We start from the raw sequence: 21306 nt of genomic DNA on the forward strand, positions 1-21306 counted from the left end.
TGTCTCCTCCGGGTTGAGGTGACATGCATCAACTGCTTGAGCAGGTAAAGTCTGAGCCATGTGTCCTTGGGCCCGAATCCTTGACAAGAATGATTTGCACAACAAGTACCTATCAAGGATAAGACCCTCCCGCAGACAGATAGGGCATTAGCTGTGCCCATCGACCAGAGGGATGAGTCCGTTGTAGGTCTGGTAGAGTACAAACCCTGAAGGCTTGGAGTCCACCATGGCAGTTAGAATGAAGCACCCTGCCCTGCTGTGCCCAGGTGGGTGTCTCCTGATTTTTTTCTCTCAGTTTTGGAACATCTTGTTTCAAAGAATTAACAATGGAGGAAAGCGATGAAAGACTCTTCACAAAACTAATGAGTTTGAAGCTCACAAAAGAGCAGCGGGTCAGACAGTCGCCAGGATCCGTGTCGCTGCCGAGGGCAGCTAGCTCTTCACGCCCTCCCACGGGAGCATGAGGTAGCATAGGGCACGTGTACGCCCCTGATGGACGCTGCTCCTCAAAAACATCTGATCGAGTGCCTGAGGGCCAGTGCCCCTACAGCGGGAGCCGCACTGACACATCATTAAGGAAGAAATGAAAGTCATTGCACTTAAATACACTCACAAATTTCTGATTGGTGCAACAATCTTAAACACTGCCTCATGCATGTCTGCACATGCAGAAGGTGAAAATGCAGCCACGTCTAGCCACCTGCCCTGAAGAGGAGTTTACGATATATCTACCCAATTAAAAAAAACATCCAAAAATAAATTTATTCCTAGAAACTCAGCAACCAAAAAACCAACTATATGAATAGAATATCAAGTTAAACCTGAAAATGTACAGAGGAAGGCTGGGATTCACACTAAGGGTGAAGCGTACCATCTGTATCTGTCCCCTACACCATAAGCAAACGCGTGTAAAAAAATCTGTAGCAGCCACTATCCTGCAGCCACGGTCCTGGCACGAGTGCCACTGGTTGCGGGCACTAGTGCTGGGTGTGCAGAATTTGCTGCGGCTGCGCAGGAATGAGGTGGAAGGGGAGCTATAACCTGCAGTCGCAGGCACAGAAGGGTGCAGCAGGCCTGGCTTATTTATTAGCCAGCAACGGTTTCCACAGAAGCTGTTCCATCCTCCCTAGAGCCTTCGGGACTGTGTCCCCTCCCAGCGCCCCACGCCAGGGAGCAATGCCAATTACCACTCAAGGCAGCATGAACAAGACACTCTAAGTAGCTTACCAGTCAAAGGAAGAAGGCAGTGCAACATCCTGAATCCTATTACATACCACTTTGGGGCTAGGTGGCTTTTGTTTTGTGTCACAGCATTTCATTTCCATCCTATTTTGCCAGCAAATTTAGCCCTGATGAGAAACATCAGCCTGACAAGGCCTCTCTGCACAGAGCCGGCATACCTGGGCATGATACCCACACACTGGCTCACCAAGAGACACAGACAGAGTGTTCAGCCCCCTGGGTCGGAGGAGCTCACTATGTCCCACTCCATCTCTGGCCACTCCGCTGAGACGGTGAGAGGTCCCGATTGGATTTCATGGCCATGGTGAGGCAGCTACCTGCCCCACTAGAAACGGGACTAAGATCTCAGTCTTGGTTCATACCTGCCAGCCAGTGGCGATGCCTTTGCTCGCTGCGAACCCGACTTTAGAGGGGACTGGCTGCATCCTGCGAGCCCTGAGCTAGCCAAACCCCTCCAGTATGACAGCCGTCTAGAGCAGTTTGTAGCAGGTGACTGCAGAACGTCACAGTGGTGTCTGAACAGCACAGCTGTCACCCAGTCCCGTGGTAGCATCTCAGTGATCTTGAGGCGCCTGGTCCCTGCAGATGGAGTGAGGTGGCGCAAGTCAGCAGTGGCGGCAGGAAAAGGAGATTGCCAAGCTACCCATTTTGTGGCAACAGCTGCTGGCTGGTCTCTAGGCAGGCTCTTTTGGCAGCCCATCTGTTTCCTCGAACGGAGCAGGGGCAGGTGAGGGAGAATCTGGTATTCTCCAGCTTCACTGCCTTTCCTCTCAAAGCTACGTGAAAGCACATAAAGCGAGCAGTCTGGCAACTGATTTCACCCCAAAGCCCAAACGTGGCACCAGAACTGGACCCGGTTCTGATCCACCACCCCAGTATCACGACAAAAAAACTGGTGAGGGGGTGACAGGTTGCACATGGGGGCATCGCAAATCGGTCAAGAACTGCTTTCAGCTAATGGAACAACCAGCCTTTGAGACAGTGCCATCTGGTAAGTGGGAGTCGAGACTGCAAGGGTCTTCTCTGAGCTCTGCAACTGACCTGCTGTGAGACCTCAGTCATGACACTTAATACCTGCTATGGGACTTAATATTTCTAAAGTGCTTTGGGAAGTTTCGATGAGAGGAGATAGATAACCAGGGAAGAGCAGGGACTGATTCTACACTGAAAGGAACCTGCCCTTTGCTTCTATAAGAGCCGCCAACTGTTGCAGCCAAAAGACCCACGCACTTGGAAAGGACCAGGCAAGTGATGGGCTGGGACCTCCGAGTCTCTGCTAAGCTGCTTATTTTACCCTTACCCTGCAACCTTCCCCATCCCCATTTGTCTTTTTGGACCAGCTGTTGCATCCAGTCCGACACGAAGACTGTAACTCTGAGGCAGGGTCTGCTTTCTTTGTACAGCACCAAGCGTAATGGGACCATGATCCTTGACTAGAGCGCCTAGGTGCTACCACAATAGAAATAATAAAACAACTGAATTTTGAGAGGACCTGCCCCTGCCCCTGCCCCGCATGGAACACGTACCCTCAGACTCTGAACAGCAGCCGATGAGTCAGCTAGTCGCCTGCATCGTTATCACCATCCTTCTCCAGCTGCTCCAGGATTTCGTCCAAAGCCACAGCACGCTTCTTCTTCTTTGGGGAATCTGTGCAGGCCCAGATGGCAGAGGAGAGAGTGAGGTGAGAGAAGACAGACACAATTAAAGGACATGCATCTGCAGCCAGCTTCTGAGGAGCATTCCCAACCCCTGGCCCGTGCTAAGCAGTGCACAGGCTGGCAACAACTGCGTTTGAATGCTTCAGAGCCCGGTACTGCCACATCTGGGATTAGAATGAGGGTGTTCCTGGCTCTCGGGTCTAAGCTCTGATCACATTTCTCCACCCCAGGCAAGCTGAAAGGGTCTCCTCTCCTTTAGAGGAGCAGAAGGCCGAGCGAGCCTGCACCCTGGTCTCTGCTCCATGGGGCCTGGGGCAGGAAGTGGGGAGGAAGAGGACGGGTTGTGGAAGCTTCCACACTCCTCTAACTCTTGTGGGTTTGTCTCTGTAGCAGTCGGGAGGGCAGGGCAGGAGAGGGCTCTGGGGAGTCTGTCTCCTTCCACTTGCTGCTCTGCAGGATGAGTGTGTGTTATGGGGGGGATGGGAGGGGACTGCAGATCATCCCCCTTTCTCCTCTCTGACAAGAGAGGACACTTGTGCCCTATAGGGGGCAGCCAGACGCCATGTGTGCATGCAGAGCCTATCAGTGGGGCTCATCACAGGAAGCAAAGGGGTGAAGAGCAGGATAGGGGACAGCACACCTGGTCTCAGCGAGACGAGAGCACATGGAGGGGGATACTGGCAGGGCGGAGGGGGCAAGGCAACCAGCAGTTTCCCCACCAGGATAATGTCCCCTGAACGGTGTGCAGAGGAGGGAAGCGGCTGCCCCGATCCCCCCCGCAGCCACCCCCGGGCTGCGTACACCATCGTTAGCGCTCTCTCCCCCACTCTAGCTCTCCTGAGCAGCTCGTCTTTAAAGCCCTCAACTATCATTTGCTTCTTTGTAATAATTGGGCTCTGGCAGTGCACAATGGCCTCTGGAAATTGAATTTGCAGGGAGGTAATGGGAGCCGTGGCAGTGGCGGCAGCCGGAAACAGAAGGGCAGGTGCCGCAAAGCACGAACTAAGTGCCTGTCACTCTCTTGGCTGATGTTAACGACGCTGGGGCTGTGCCATGCAGACGCAGCCTGACTTAGACCTGCTCCCCAATAAGGGGCGTTCCTTGGGGCCGGGTGTTCCCGAGGGTGGCGAGCGACAGCTACGACTCACTGCCTCCAAAGCTGGTGGGAGATTTAACTCCTTTCCTGCTGCGGCCTCTGCAAACCCCACATTGCTTTAAAGAAGTATGCAGTGGGATGCCTTGCAGTGCCCAATCCTTTGACGCACCCCGATCTACTGATTCCATTTATACAGGAACACGTCTCACGGGCATTTAAGCCCCCATGAGGCATTCAAGTCAGGACTGAGGGTCCCCCTGCTATTTGTCATGGAGGAGGGGGATGATCCACTCAGGACAGGGCTACATGCTACATTTGGGGTACGATCCCGTGTGTCCATGGGCCAGCAATGTCCACTGTGGATTGATCATGACCGTTACAGGAGAGTTAAGCTGTGCTGGTTAGTTAGGATTTGTCATGTAAATCACATGGAGCTTTTTCGTCTCCATGTTGGATCATGGCACCAGCATGTGGGGTGAGCCCTCTTGTGTACACCTTTAATGGTGGCTTTCTTTTGAGGGTGCAACGTTAGGGATAACCTGCCTGAGCGATATGCTTGCCAAGAGTGAACCCAGAGGAGAGTGAGCGTGGCCAGAGTGAATTCATTTCAAGTTCCAGGCGAGCGTCCGTGGAAAAATTATCACTCAGCTTAGTGACATCAGTCAAGGGAGACCTTTAGCCCTGCTTGCTGAGGAAAGACAGACAAGCTATCCCCTCCTCCCCATCCTCCTCCCATGAGGAAGCACACCTCCACTCAGAGAACAGCTGTTTAAATCCTGCTCTCAGACATCAAAAGCCTCTCTGGGTTTCTCAAACAAACAAACATACCGCAGGACTGCAGAAAGGTGTAAAATAAATAAATGGAACAAGCTGTGCATTTTCTTTTAGTATTACAGCTGCTGCCGAAGATAAACAACAAGGAAATGTCACAAAGCATCAATACAGAAGAAATTAACCTGACAAAAGCTCACACCTCCTCTTTCCCCCTTAAACAATTTTGCATTTCTGGAGTTCCCATCTAATGATTTTATTTTTCAATTAATTCCCTGACAGAATGCCAGAATTGGTCTCCCTCAACTTCTATACTTTAGGAATGCTGTGGGAGACAGGAGAAGGGGAGTAAAGATTGGCATAGGGGGCGGGGCGGGAATTCTCCTCCTATGGTTCCAGCTCAGCATCAGACCCCTGGAGACAGGAGGAAGGCTAGAATGATCTATTAAGAGAGCAACCCTCCCATTGTTAAAGTGAGAGACAAGGCTGCAGCTGTGTCTTGCTGAAACATGACAAGGAAATGTGTGAAACAAACATCTGAAAGTCTGGAACCTCACAGGCACCAGTAACCTTAACTCTGCCCTAGAATCCTTACCCGATCGCCATCTACTGCCCCCCTAATGCTACCCATCCCACAGTCATCTTTGACTCATCCCAGATCACCTTTCTACTAACTTTCAGGGACGTCAGAATTAGCCCAGTCTCCTACGTGGGTGTTTCCACAATCTCCCTTTCCTGCACACACAAAACCCTCCCACCCAAGTGTGGTGGTGGTTTCAACTTAGGCTAGCTGGGGCGGCAGGGTTTTCACTGGGGCTGTAACCCACCTATTTTTCAGTGAGGACACAGGCTAAGCCACTCAAGTGCTGAAAGTCTTCTAATGCCTTCCCTCAATTCATCCTGTGTGCCCAGGACAGAAAAGTTCTACAATTCACTGGGTGCAAAAAACCAAAACCGTACAGTGGCTCAGCTCACCAAAGTGCAAAGAACCCTGGGATGTGAACTCAGAAGTCCTAGTGACACACATGCAACACCGGTGAGGACACTGTAACTTGAGGTCACACTTAACTCTGTTATTGAGAAACAGGGGATAACGCGCTCTCCATGCATGTGCACCAAGTCCAACTGGTACTTTGCGCTACACGCTGCACAAAGTGGGAACAGATACGGTTACCCTCCGACCACCATAGATTCATAGATTCTAGGGTCAGAAGGGACCAATGTGATCATCTAGTCCAACCCCCTGCACAAAGCAGGCCACAGAACCCTATCCATCCACTTCTATAACAAACCCCTAACCTATACCTGAGTTACTGAAGTCTTCAAATTGTGGTTTGAAGACCTCAAGCTGCAGAGAATCCACCAGCAAGTGACCCATGCCCCACGCTGCAGGGGAAGGTGAAAAACCTCCAGGGCCTCTGCCAATCTGCCCTGGAGGAAAATTCCCTCCCGACCCCAAATATGGCGATCAGCTAAACTCTGACCATGTGGGCAAGACTCACCAGCCAGCACTCAGAAAAGAATTCTCTGCAGTAACTCAGATCCCATCCCATCCAACATCCCATCACCAAACACTGGGCATACTTATCTGGCGATAATCAAAGAAAAAATTGCCAAAATTAGGCTCTCCCATCATACCATCCCTTCCATAAACTTATCAAGCTTAATCTTAAAGCCAGATATGTCTTTTGCCCCCGCTACTCCCCTTGGAAGGCTGTTCCAGAACTTCACTCCTCTAATGGTTAGAAACCTTCATCTAATTTCAAGTCTAAACTTCCTAGTGTCCAGTTTATACTCATTCGTTCTTGTATCTACATTGGTACTAAGCTTAAATAATTCCTCTCCCTCCCTAATATTAATCCCTCTGATATATTTATAAAGAGCAAGCATATCCCCCCTCAGCCTTCTTTTGGCTAGACTAAACAAGCCAAGCTCTTTGAGTCTCCTTTCATATGACAGGTTTTCCATTCCTCGGATCATCCTAGTAGCCCGTCTCTCAACCTGTTCCAGTTTGAATTCATCCTTCTTAAACATGGGAGACCAGAACTGCACACAGTATTCCAGGTGGGGTCTCATCAGCGCCTTATATAATGGTACTAACACCTCCTTATCTTTGCTGGAAATACCTCGCCTGATGCATCCTAAAACCGCATTAGCTTTTTTCACGGCCATATCACATTGGCGGCTCGTAGTCATCCTGTGATCTACCAATACCCCAAGGTCCTTCTCCTCCTCTGTTGCTTCCAACTGATGCATCCCCAATCTGTATCTAAAGTTCTTATTATTAATCTCTAAGTGCATGACCTTGCACTTTTCACTATTAAATTTCATACTATTACTATTACTATTACCATCAGCAGCGTTAACTCGTATGTGATAGTCAGCACACAGGGCTGGGTTCAGATTTCAGGGGTGACTCAGGAGTAGCCTGGCTGATGGTAGTGGAGTTATACCAGTGTAAAGGAGATCAGAAGCAAGCTGCATATGTCTGGGGGAACCAAGAACTGGAGAGAGATGCCGTCAATCAGAAGGCTGCTGATGGAACCTTAACTATAAATATTAACTCCAATTTTCCAAAATTTAAAGAAGCCCTAATCATCCTTGTGTTGCTTTTTGATGCCTAAACGGGTTATACCTTCTATTATGGTTATATTCATAGTGGTAAAGGGTGAGCAACTGATAGGCAGCTGTTTTAAAGTGTCAAAAATTAAACATGTCATTAGGTTGCCTATGACCACGGCTCATCAGTTACACCTTCTACGGATACATTTACCTAACACTTACCACTCGTATCTGCAGATCATATTATCACTTATTGACCCTTTATAAGGTACTTGTTACAGACAAAAAATGAGTTACAAGAACGTTGAAAAGTCAAACGCTCAAAAAATAGGAACTGCAGGAATCAAGGTTCCGCAGGGTAACCCAAACATGGCCCCTTTGTGTGTATTATAACAGCGCAGGGAGCCTGAGGGGTCTCAACTTGCTCTCCTTCAAAAGATCAACACCACTGCTTATCCCTCGAAAATGACAGCCCAGATCTTGGGTTATCGCTTAGCTTGAATAGTTCCTCAGGAGCACAGGATGTTGACAAAGGTCACTGCATCAGGCAGTGTTCAAGTGTTTGCCTAGGCACTTCACATTCACCTCCGGGTCACTCCTCAGCCTGCAACGTGCAGTGAGCCTGGAAGCTTACCAAACCCGGGCCCCAATGCCCCACGCTGGAGAAGGCAGTTCCACCACTCGTGGCTCTTCGTGGTAATGCCACGCTAGGTGTTTGTCCGAGAGGTGCGTTTAGGGGGGCAGGGGAAAAAAGGAGGAGCACGGGCAGCAGCTCCACTGTAATGGTGGCGATATAAAAGAAGGAGACAGGTGGTACTCAGCCTTCCATTTGTCTGAGGAATTTACATGACCATCATCCTTACGGCATCTGAGCACCTCACAGTCTTCACACACACTCCTGTACAGTAGAACAGGGCTAATGTCCCCATTGTACAGAGAGGAAACTGAGGCACAGACACACTGTAAGCTGCTCAAGGGTACACAAGAAGTGTGTGGGGGAGCAGGGAATTGAATCTGGGTCTCCCAAGTCCCACTGGACCTTCCACCCTTCTACATTGTCACTCTAACCTGCTAAAGTGCCTATAAACAGCAGCTGAAACACCATGGGTCTCACTGGCAGGCCTGTGGGCTTTGTAAAATCTGTCCTTAAATACCCAAAGTTACCTCCAGTGCTTTGCATCCCTTCTGCTGCCTAGAAGGGAACTTGCATGGCTTCCAACAGTTTGAATTTTAATTCTGAATAATTAACATCACAGCTGAAAGCTGAAACTCATTGAAACGCCACTCTGCACAAACGCCCAGCATAGAAACAGTCCGATCCTTTGCTGTTTTGCAGACAGAACTGGGATTTGGCCAACGTCGCACAGGAAGCTGGTGGCAGAGTCAGGAAGAGAACCCAAGAGTCCTGACTCCCCTGTGGTAGCTACTACAGCTACAGCTCCCCAGAAATGAGTAAGTCCCAAGGTGTACGTAGCTGTAGCAGAGAGATTTCAGCAGCTGGGCATAGACAACTGAAGTGTCTTGAGAGGGGCTGCACAGAGCATTGTGAATTGGACTCTGTCTGGGAGAGAGCTTCTCCACCTCCTGGCAGGGGGACTGGCCAGCTAAGGGGATGAGTGATGGGAATGCAGAGCCTTCCACCTCTAGGTCACCAGCTGCAATCTAGTTCAGATCACTGTGAATGAACGTTACCACCGCCCGACGGTGATTCGGTGGCCTTTGAAAAATAAGTCAGTAGCCACAGTCCAAGCTCTAATAGGCAAGTGTGCTCACCATGTCCCTTGCAACTGGTAACAACAGGCAGCATCTGCAGATGTGCTCGGGAACAAGAGGGCCACAGGGAGTCAGCTGCCGTTAAACCATCGGCGAGCTCTACTGTACTGTGCAGGGTGGAGGCAAAGCACATTGATGGGTGGGGAGGTGGGTGTGGGCCGCTTTCCCATGCCATACTGCTCCATGGGTAGAGGAGTTCAATCTGCAGCGCTGCCAAGACAGCACCTTGGATCAGCATCAAATGAAAACAATGTAATAAAATACAAACTGCCAGCGAGGATCTGCCCACCCCTGCACACACTTGCCCTGATGCAATGTAGAAGAGATCTGGGTTCGAGTCTTGGCTCTGCCACAGACATCCTGAGTGACTCTGGGCGAGTTTCAACCTCTCTGCCTATTTAGAATGTGAGCTCTTTAGGGCAGGGGCTGCTTCTTCCTATGTGTCTGTACAGCACCCAGCACAATGAGGCCCTAATCTCAGTACGGGGGTCCAGCTGCATACGCTGGAGGCAGGCGCTAACTCCCCACATAAGCAGGCCCTTGCTCTCCAGACTAGGAACTCCCAGAGAGGACGCAGGCAGGCAGCTGCTGGGAACGCACATAACCATTTGCACACCTTCTAAAAAAGGGAGGCAAATTGGTTTGACTTTGGTGCATGCGCCGCCGTTCTGCTGCTCCAAGCTGGTTAAGGTTTGCCTGCTAACTATGCCATTCGCTTCCTTTAGACAATAGCAAAAGCCGACGGGGGTGGGGCTAACAGGGAATTACCATGGGATTATCACAGGGTAGGGTTGAGGCTGTCACACTAATCCGGCAGGGTTTTACTCTCTGGCTACGGCACATGTTTGCATTGGTTACAGATGCTCTGAAAAACAAAACGAAAACAGAGGCACAAAACAGAGGGGAAGGGAGATAGATACTGGTGAAATGAAAACAAACACAGGCTCTGAGGAGCTCTTCAAACACTATAAGAGGCGGGGTCTCTACAATGCACCCAGCAAAAGTGGCCACCGAAAAGCCTCTAAAAACCCTTCCAACGGACTCAAGGATGGCAACACCGGGTTTGATGGTTATAGGAAGTACTACTGGGCCAGATCCCTAGCTGGTGTAAATCGGTGCAGCTCCATTGATGCCGATTGTAAATAATGGGCCAGATCCTCAGTTAGCATCAATGGAGCTACGCTGATTTACACCATTTCGGGATCTGACCCATTATTTACATTAGCCCCACAGCTTTCTGCAGAGGATCTGGCAGGTCATGTCTGTTCACACCACAGCCTCCTGCAGAACGAGAGGAACTGGTTATAAAATGTCACTGCTTCACTGCCTAGTTTTCTCCTATGCCTCTTTAGCACTGAAACATGAAATAAATCTCCTGCCATGCCACTCTCCCCACCCCCCATGCTTTCCATTTGGATGTACCCATCACCCCTATACACACCCATGCTCATCTTTCCAATGAAAAGTCACTCTTTTTCCTGCTCCTAAGCTTAGCGCAAAATTCCCCCTCCCCGTCAGTTGAATTCTTTGATCGATGGGGAAGAGCAGGAAAAACGGCCCTGCACAGCTGGCCTTCCAAGTTACCCCTGGCAGGAGATTGCCGGCCCTGCTGGTGACGGCTGAGTGAAATGTTTGTGGAGCACAGAGAACACAAGTCAATAGTAATTTAGCTGGATTGGGAGCAAATACCTTCCCTGCACGGATTGCAGCTCCCGGGAGAGAGGGAGTGTGTGCAGGATATTACCGGCTCGCTCAGAAATAGTCCCAAAACACCACATGCCAGAGTGAGAGAGGCAGAGGGAGGCTTGCAGGCCGACACTGGCAGTACTGCAGTCTGGAATCATAAGGGCTACAGAAGGCAAGAGGGGGTTGCGTCTGGTCATAGATGTGTCCCCCTCTCTAGATGTGATCCTCCTCTGGGAACTGACTGGACAGACCAGACTTCATGAAAGCCTCCACAACCCCCATTTTCCAAAGGCCACGGGAGGACTGGAGTGGTGACAGCGAGGTGCACCCCAAAACAAGTCGTGCTCAACTCCCAGTTCAATCGTGCACTGGTTTGTGTTCAAAGCAGCTCTCAGGTGTAGAAGGAACTTCCCGAATGGAAAAATATTCTAGGAAAATTCTTCTCATCACCCAGCTCCTTCCCTGCAGGAATCCAGAGCCCTGCGTAAGTCCTCGGAGCAGGGTCCAATGAGCCTCGAGTGGCTGAATGCAGACCAGCTGCCATACAGGCTCACAGGAAATGCCATAAGAGATAACCCCAGTGGGCCATCCAGCCCAGCACGTGTCTGAGAGTGGCAGCACCAGATGCCTTAGAGGAAAATGGAAGAAACCCCATAAAAACCTACTCACAGGGGGAAGTTTCTTCCCGACATCCCCCAGTTACGGCATGTCTATACAGTGACTCTCAGGAGAGTTATCCACTTGAAAAAATCATTCGGATTTAATTAAGCCACATTAAACCCCTGTGTGGATGCATTTGTCAGAAGTCAAGTGGCTTTAATGCAGTCTAGTTTAATTCACTTCAGAAATGAATTAAGCGTTCACGCAGGGGTTTAATACGGTTTAACTAATCCATTTTAAACACATTTTTAGATCATTTGAATGAACTCTCCTCTCTCTCCGTAGACAAGCCCTTAGTGTTTGTTTTATAGACCTGCAACCTGACCCAAACTCAATGGGGACTCAAGTACAAATACCCCCTGGGCCATGGCTGGGTCAGCGCAACTCCGAGCCATGGGATCAGCACAGTGGCAGCCGCATGTCCCGCTCCTGCAGGCACTTCTGCATTGCGGCGCGAGCGTGCCAAGGAATTGCAGCATCTCTCACTGCATGGCACACATAGCACAGCAGGGGGCAGTGGATGGCAGGAGCAGGGCACACAGCCGCCGGCGCCAACCCCTGGGGCAGGAGGCATCAGTGTCACCGAATTGGGTTCTGGGGGAAGGGTTTGGACAGGTGAGCTTGGGTTTGGTTCCGGCTTAAAAATCAGACCCGAGCAGACCTTTAGCTTGTTTTATGCCCTTAAGCAGAAGAGTTTCTATCCTTTAAAATTGTTTTTTCTTCCCAATGTTCTTTTTGAACATAAAAGTATCTAATACTTTTCTGGAATCCTGCTAAGCTCCTGCCTCAATGCTATCTCATAGCACTGAGTTCCACAGACTAACAGCACGGCATATAAGAAAAAGGATTTAAAACTTTGGCTTGTGTATTAAGAGAAACCGTACACAACCCAAGAGCACCGAAAAGAGGCTATACTGATATATTATACGAGGGCAAACACAATCCTTGCATGCATGAGCAGGAGACTACCAATTAGGAGGAGGGAGGTGTTACTGTAGCTGTATATGGCCATAGTGAGACCATTCCGGAATACTGTGTCCAGTTCTGGTATCCACCTTTCAAAAAGGAAGTTGCAAAAAACACGGAAAGGTTTCAAAAAAAGCTACAAGACAATCTGAGGTCTGAAAAACAAGCGAGAGTCTGAAGACACTATTTATTTAGTTTGCTGAAGAGATGGCTGAGAGATGACTTGATGACAACTGCAAAAACCTACACAGAGAAGACATTTCTGATAGCTGATGGCTCTTTAGTCTGGCAAAAACCAAGTTCCAATGATTGGAGGATGAACTTAAACAAATGCAGATTAGAAATAAGGCACATACTTTTAACAGTGAGGGAAATTACCCACTGCACCAAATTCTCTAGCAATGGTGGATCCTCTTACCACTTGCCGTCTAGAAGTCAAAACTGGATATCTTTCTAAGAGATCTACAAAAGTCATAGGCTGGATGCAGGAATCAGTTGGTGAGATTCTCTGGCCTGTGCTATCTGGTAGGTCAGACTAGATGAGGATCATGATCCCTTCTGACCTTAAAATCTATTGGTCTAAACTTATTTTGATGTATAGAAATGCTAAAAAGGGCACTCATCCTATGGTCTAAGACAGCAGTTCTCAACCCTTTTGACACCAGGGACAGTCTTGCTGCCTTCCTAAACTGTGTCAGGGAGATAGCAGGTCTATGGACTGGTTGTTGAGAACCACCACTCTAAGAGAATCACTATGAAGAGGATGCAACTCAAACATTTAGTGAAAGTGAGGGCCGCAGCAGTCTTGGAGAGTGCACCAACATGTCATCCACTGCTAAAAAAATGGAGACATTGTTACAAACCCATCTCTCTCCTTGTTGGCACCTTGTCCTATACATGGACACATGAGGGATTAATGCTGGAAACACCTGTACAACCTTGTTGTGGCCACAAAGAAAAAGAAACTGAAAAAGGGCTTTTTTAATAATCCCCCCCAGTGTTTCAAAATACTTTTTAAGTTTTACTATCAATTAGCATGAAACATAGAACAACAGGATTACAAAAGGGGTATATTCTGAAACCTACGAGGAATATGGAATATCCATCACGTTTGTCCTGCCCAGACATTTGCCTTATTCTAGTATCTGCAGAAACTTCCATGACACATTAATTGTTTGCTCACATTTCTGTGCAAGTCTTATTAATAACCAGGAAGAGAGCCAGGTGTACCGTAGTCCTGGCATATGTTCTGCAATTCTGCCTTCATAGCACCACCAAGGCAGCGTGATACAGATGGGCACCACCTCATTATACCAGTCCTGAGCCTGACATGACCAGAGTCTACAGTCTTATTCAGTGAATACAAATCATTTGCATTTCTGAGGCACTTTTGATCCTAAAGGATCCCAAAGCGCTTTGTAAACTATACAGGCATCACTTCACTGCCCATGGAAAGGCAGCCCATCTGGTGTGGCAGGAGGCAGCTGCTGAACAATGCACAGTAACACTGCATAAGAGTTTAGGGCAGGAAGCAAAGAATGCTCCATCAGTTCAAGGAAGGGACTGATGTGCTGTCAGTATGCTGAGGACATCGAGCTCTGATTGTCCTTCTCAGCTGTGGACAGTAGAGCAGAAGTAGGGACTGGCATGAAAAGCAGTTCACTCCCGGCAATGCAGAAGTGGGAGCTACTGGTGGAAGGGAGCACTTGGAAGAACTGGTAACAATAGTGACCTCACCCTTAATGTAGGATGTCTGATCCCCATGTCTCAGGGTCTTGCTGGACTCCTCTCTGCTCCTGGGCACTCAGCGCTTGGGTGGGTAGAAATGCCTTTTCTGCCTACTTCTCTCTTTCCTCTCAGATGCTACCCTGGTCATGGTGGTACATGCCTTGGTGCCCCCAAGGCTAGGTTACTGCTGTAGGACTCTGAAAACCACCTGGAAACCATAGCCGATTAGGCAGATATGAAGGGGGGCTGCTAAGCAGTGCTCATGTTGGTCCACCAAGCGCTGCATGTGCTAGACCAGTGGTTTTCAAATTGCGGGTCACAACTCAGTAGTGGATCGTGGAATGCCAGGCACTGGGTTGTGGCGGCTCTGGTCAGCACCGCCTTCCGGGCCATTAAAAGTCCCGATGGTGGTGCTGCCCAGCTAAGGCAGGATAGTTCCTACCTGTTCTGACACCGCGCTGTGCCCTGGAAGCAGCCAGCAGCAGGTCCAGCTCCTAGGCAGGGGGGACCACGAGGCTCCATGTGCTACCCCTGCCCGAGAACCGGCTTCGCACTCCCATTGGCTGGTTCCTGGCCAATCAGAGCTGGAGGGGTGGTACCTTTGGGTGAGAGCTGTGCAGAGCTGCTTGTGTGCTTCCGCCTAGGAGCTGGATCTGCTGCTGCTCGCTTCTGGGGCACAGCGCAATCTGCGGTGCCAGGACAGGTAGGAAGCCTGCCTAAGCACCCCTGCTGTGCGGCTGACTGGGAGCTGCCCAAGAAAAGCGCGTGCCCCAATCCCCTGCCCTGAGCCCTCCCAAACCCGGAGCCCCTTCCAGCACTCCATACCCCTCATCCCCAGCCTAGAACCCTGACTTCCTCCTGCACCCCAACCCCCTGCCCCAGCCCAGAGCCCATACCCCAAACCCCTCATCCCTAGCTCCGCTGGGTCATGGGCATCAACAATTTTCTTCAACTGGGTTGCCAGAAATAAGTTTAAAAACCACTGTGCTAGACTGTCTGTCAGTTGAACTCTCGGTCCATTTCAAGAACACAGCCTCCATTCTTTAAATCCCCAAATGGGCTTGAGCCCGGCTCTCCTGAAGATCATCTCTCACCTGCACCCTGCCCATGCCCACCCTATACCACTGCGGCTGACAGAGCTCGCTTTCAAACTCAGAGCTAGGAAGCAGAATGCTACCTAGGAGAAGGCACCATGTGAGCTCTCTCCCGCTACCATCCTGCCAGCTTTCCCCTACCAGGTAAATGAGACGCAATCATGGCTGTGCACACTGGAGACCACATCTGGATTCCTCCTTGTCAGTGAGCAGCTTTGTTACAGGGACCTGTTCCTCTCTGTCGAGGCAGGTAATCAGTTCAGATCACGGTTCCTAGGTACTACGGGGAAGGGACCTCAGAAATGCATGCAATGGAATAACGTTGGGAAGACCACAATAACTGCCACAATAACTGCTACTGGAGACTGGCCAGGGCAACACAGCTGTCACCCCTCTTCTTGTGCCACGGGATCGCCAATGACCACACAAGGTCAGGACCTTGCTTTGACGTGTCACCCAAACATAAAACCACCACTACAACACCCCCAGTACCATTAGGCACTATGTCAGTGTTTATCCAGAGCACCAATTACTGTCTCACCAGCACCACATCCTGCAGCAACTTTGGCTCTTTGGCAGGGTCTCTCAATCCAAGCAACTACCAGCTCTGATCCCATTTCGCTTGTTAAGACAGGACAAGCTCACAGCCTGAGTGAGTCTCGGGAGAGGTGGTGGTGGGGTGCTGGCTTGGCTGCTGGCTGCTAGTGATGCAAGCCGTGTTTGAACCCAGTTCTTCAGGGAAGAGCATCAACCCACAGCACTGCTCTACCTGCTATTAACAAAAGAACAGGAAGGGGGGCATTTTTTTTGAAAAAAAAACCTGAGTGTGTAGCCAAACAAAGCCATTTCCCTCTTGCCTGAGAGACCAGCAAACAAAGATTTCTACATCAGATTCTTCTGGCACTATTATATGCGCTCTGCAGAATTCGCAGGCACTGCGGCCTGCAAAAGGACTGAAAGCTTCTCTCAGCCATGAGCCTGCTGTTTGAACTGCACTCTGGATGAATGAGACACAGCCAGCAGCTTACTTACTCTCTTCCGCTGTGCTTTCACGCTCACTTCTCTTCCTCTCCTGAGCTCCCTCCCATGCACATGTCCGCCAGAGCATTCCCCTCTTTGCCTGCTATGTGGGTTCGCTTTCGAAATCCAATTCGGGGGGGGGGGGAGGAGGAGGGACAGAAGATGCTGTACCCAGACAAGCAGAGCTACCAACCATCCCTACTGATGCTTTCTGCTCTCTAGTTAACTTGCCTCTAAGGCTGCTGATCTTTGAGGAGACTTATGCTCCTCTTTGAAACGTGCACTGCATTGCAAGGTGCGTGTTCTCCGTCTCTTGGGACACACGAGGGAAAGAAAACAAGACTATGATCTACACGGCCAAGGGCCCAACCTCTGTGGGTAAAAGCACGACTTAAGCTGCCCTCAAATTCAAAGTAAAGCAGCCAAACTGGGTTGCACATAAAAAACCTGGCTGTCCCACACATTATTTGGAAGAACCAGGGGTGCACTAAATGCAGGGGAGACCATGTGCTTCAGTGGAAATGTCTTGCTGGGAAGCAGAAAGAAAGGAGGAAAATGGAGCGTGCTCTCTGCAAAGGAGGCGGTGCGGGGCCTCAGCAGAGCGGAGCGGGTTCAGGTGGTGTTTGTATGTTCACAGTACGTGTGCCCCCAGCAGGAATGCTCATGGCTGGCAACAAATGAAAAACGTTCCGCTCCATGACTCGCTCTCACTCTGCTAATCTAAACCGTGGCCTTGCTCAATGGGTGCTTGTGGTCAGAACAGCCCCCTTATCGGCCGGCGCGGAGCAGGAAGCACGGCTGGAGAGATGAGCACGTGGGTGGTTATAACAATCCGTGCCACAGTAACAACTAGCTGAGTGGCGAGACGGGATAGAGGAGGTCAGGGGAATAGATGGTGAAGCGGTTTTGGATTACAATCTCATCGTATCTGGCTTCAATCACCAATGACAAGAGTTTGGGGCTCTCAGACACAGACATGTCGACTTTATATTACAACGATCACTAAGAGGACGGTATTAGAGTCCCAGCACTGGGCTAAATGGGGAGGGTCAGAGAGGTTTCAGAGCAGAACAGCAGTGCATTGGCACAAAGCTGGGTATCGCACAGCACAGACCCACAATGTGCCTGGCTCCACCAATGGAAAAAATGATCCTCTCCCCACCCCCAGCTAACGTGCTATACTGACCAAAACAACGGTGAAGGTGTATCAGAGAGGTTGCTGACGGAAGGGAGAGATCCAGTTGCAGTTCACCTATGCTTATTTCTAGCCCTTCCATTTTCTGCATCATTACAGCAATGGTCTATGTCTCCCACACGTTCCAACACCAAAGCCCCACAGAGCTGGTGGAACACATTGCCTATTCAGCTCCCAGTAACACTGTCAGGGTTCCCTTTCGGGGTGGCTCTGCAGGACCATATGCTGGAGTAGAAAATTCCAGGCCACTAGGAGATGAGCTAAGTCCCAGATACGGTCACACATCGGGCAACCACTGAACCCAGGGTGCAGAAGGTGCACTGCTATTAAATGCATATATTTCAGAAGCGCCTAAAAGGCCAAATTTGGATCTGGGCGTTGTACAAACACAAGAGGCTTATGATCCAAGTAAAGAAACAAAAGCAGCATCACCGGAGGGACTGAATCAGTTAACAGCTGAATGGACTTGCTCACTGTCCCACAGAGAGACTTGGTCACGAACATTCCTTTTAAGTAGATGCCCTTACAGTGGACTCCAGTTCAAGCCCTGAGTCCAGTCCAGTAGGTCCAGCCTCTTACATATCTTCCTGAAAACAGGGCTAAGCACAAAGTAACTGAATGACAACTAAAAGTAACAATTAGCCAGGGGCAGCTGCCAATGAGCATGGAGGGAAGGCAGGGGTGGAAGTCCACTGGATCTGTTTCTTATCTCCCAGCACTCGCACACCAAGAAGGATTCCAAGCCAGACACTGCTCTTATTTTCACTTCCAAACAGATGTGGTTTACTGAACTCTCTCTTGCTCCACAGCCAAGATCCTGGGGACATGGTGACTGTCTGGCTTCCAACTTCTATCCATAGCAGATAATACAAATGCTAGGACATTAGGATCTCCAGGATTCAGGGAAGACAAAAACAGAGAGAGAACAAGTGCACAGAAATCAGGGCACCTGTTGGAGGCCAGTGTGACCCGTTGGCAGAGCTGGCTAAGGGGCAGGTTGACACAGCAGGGGGAGCAGTCTGCATTTTTGTAAGATCTGCAGTCACCAAGGAAAGTCGAGATCAGTTTTTAAAATGACTCCCCGAGGTGGCACAGGGGCTCCGGAGACTGCGAAAACAGAGGGGGAGGCAATTCTAAATATAATAGGGACAAATCTTCTTGCAGCTCCCTTCTCCTCTAGGGTCACCACCTTACAACCCCAACTCCACGTGCCATGTCTGGAGCCACTTATGTGCACAATTCCTCCCTCATGGTGCACTGACACCCCCGGCAGGCATTTCCACACACCCGGTCTCCCTTGTGCTATCCAGGTCACACGAGTGGCTCAGCTATTATTTCACTTGCTTTCCTGCCTCTCACCAACAGCTGACTATCACCTTTCACATTCACCTCTTCACATCCAGCCACACCCATTTCACTGGAGACTGTCTTCCCAACCTGAATGTCTGTCAAGAACCACTGCCCATGCAGTCCCCTATTCCAGGGAGGGGGAGAAGTGAGCTTTGCGTCTCATCGCCATGTACGTAAACTGTTGCTTTCAGCGCTTTCCTGGAATGAATTGCTCATCTCAACCTTTTTTTCTGGAGGCAGCTGGCGTGTTTGTTGGGGCAGGCTGCGTTGCAAAGCTGAAAGAGGAGCATTGATCTCCACCATAGTCCTTGAACCCAGAGGAGAGCTTCTTACACAAATATTTGCCAACGCATTGGCACTTGTCAATGGGTGTCAATACAAGTCTGCAGCAGGGTTATCTATGGAAATGTCGGCTTCTGGAATCTGATCCAAATAAGTCTGTTCAACTCTTAACTTCTTATCTGTTCCAGTTTTACCTGGACTTCATCCTCCTCCTTCTGGAGGTCTGTATCTCTTGTAAATTAGCCATTCCAGGCACTGAACATGCTACCTTAACACACAGCATGTGAGGATGTGGCATTTCAGCGTGTCAAAGCACATAATATCATGCTCTAATGTAGAACTTTTCATCAGTAGATCACAAAGGTGATCAGTAGGACTAGCCCCATTTTACAGAGGGGGGAACTGAGGCTTGGCAGACCACTGGCTGGGCCAGGAACAGAACCCAGTGTCCCCTAAGTTCCAGTTCAATGCTCTATCCACTAGGCCATACTGTACAGTACCACTGCCTTATTACTCAGAGCCATGGGTATCACCTCACCTCCTATTTGGGATGCCTAAATATTTGGAACTACCCACAGCAATGTCAGACTAGCGAACCAATATGGACCGCAGAAAATCATTTCATGGATTGACTGCTCCAGCAAGTACATAAATGGTTAACATATAGATGCATACAGGCAGGCATGAGCAAAAGAATAGTCAGGATGTTCCCTGCTACCTTTCCTTGGCACAACCTGTATTACCAGGGCATGGCTTCCCTCCATTGCTCCTCGGTGCGCTTTACTCTCAAAGCACAGGAGACACCCTTGGTTTCCACATCCACCACGCAATACACCTTGCAGTTATGTTCCCAGGTTCCACCATCCATTTACCAACCCATGAGAACAGACAGCTCCTGGGAAAGAACTAGTCTGACCCATGCCAGATAGGGACACACTAGTCTCAGATGTGTTTACCATTTGTCTGGATGCAACTACATTACCGTGAAAATGCTCAGCTGTTTTCCGCCTCAGGGTCTCCACTGTTTCCTCCGTATCAGCCCACTCCAAGACCAGCCTCCTGCCGTACAAGTGCGTGCTGTGGCACAGAGCGTTGAAGGCTTTCTGAAGGTTTAAAGAGGGGTGGGGAAAAAGAAATTGCATGTAAGGAAACACACTTAATATCTGTACGAGTTAAGTAATAGACACTGCCCTCCCTTCACCTCAAAAAAAAAAAAAATCTACAGGGACTCCTGGAACCCCAAAGCATCCAATTGTGGGGGAAGCGAGGTTACATAAGAACGGCCATACTGGGTCAGACCAAAGGTCCATCTAGCCCAGTATCCTGTCTTCCGACAGTGGCCACTGCCACGTGCTTCAGAGGGAGTGAACAGAGCAGGTAATCATCAAGTGATCCATCCCCCAGTGCCCACTCCCACCTCATGATCCAGACAGGGTGCTGATGTTCCTAAACACCTTCATTATGGTGTCTTTCCCTTGAAATCCAGCTACTCAAGGGGTTCGGTTACACTGGAATAAAAGTCCTGTGGCACAGCCACAACTGGCCTGGGTCAGCTGACTCAGCTTCAATGGACTCGGGCTGCGGGGCTAAAAATTGCAGTGTGGACATTTGGGCTCAGGCTTGAGCCTGGCCTCTGGGACCCTCCTGCTTTGCGGGATCCCCGAGCTCAGGCTCCAGGACGAATGTGAACATCTAGACAGCAGTTTTACAGCCCTACAACCCGAGCCACAAGAGCCCGAGCCAGCTGACCGGGCCAGCCATGGGTGTTTAATTGCTGTGTAGATGTACCCTTGAGGACCGCTCTCTCTCCTGGGAAGAGCAGTCTTCTTCAGCATGGTCTCTTACGAATGCATTTGGTGGGGGCGGGGGGGAGAAGACATAAAACGGGGTGCGGCTGAGAAACATTGGCACAGGTTGGACGTGCCATTCCGCACTGCCTCCAGGCGTACGCTTAGCACAACACAACAGCAGTACAACCTGGAGTGGTCGTCTACTTAGAACAGGAGCAGTCATCTAAGCCTCTCAGGCCAGGAAAGGTCAGATTAGATGACCACAGTCGTCCCTTCTGGCCATGGAATCTATGACACCACCACAGACCATGTCACTCTCCTGGTATGTCGAAGTGAGAGTGTGAACCACAAGCATGATTCAAGAGCACAGCTTTATGATTAAGTAGGTCCACTGAGGCAATGCATTTTGAGAACTCCAGCTACTGCGGGTAAG

At 49.9% G+C, this 21306-nt stretch overlaps 1 protein-coding gene across 4 annotated transcripts in view; it reads right to left on the reverse strand.

Moving 5' to 3' along the window:
- RBM19 (RNA binding motif protein 19) overlaps positions 1-21306 on the reverse strand; it is a 116072-nt gene that overhangs the window by 14925 nt on the left and 79841 nt on the right. For 2 of the 4 annotated variants that reach the window (XM_050924431.1, XM_050924430.1), the window contains exons 23-24: positions 20066-20186; positions 2769-2889 (exon numbers count right to left, since the gene is read on the reverse strand). In XM_050924431.1, coding sequence (XP_050780388.1) covers positions 2801-2889; positions 20066-20186 — 210 coding nt within the window. In that variant the 3' untranslated portion in view covers positions 2769-2800. Of the gene's footprint in view, positions 1-1628; positions 1822-2768; positions 2890-20065; positions 20187-21306 lie in introns of those variants that run through there. The other 2 variants (XM_050924429.1, XM_050924428.1) reach the window with 2 other exon arrangements.

This window comes from Gopherus flavomarginatus, chromosome 15, assembly GCF_025201925.1.
Source record: "Gopherus flavomarginatus isolate rGopFla2 chromosome 15, rGopFla2.mat.asm, whole genome shotgun sequence".
Classification (NCBI taxonomy): Eukaryota; Metazoa; Chordata; order Testudines; family Testudinidae; genus Gopherus; species Gopherus flavomarginatus.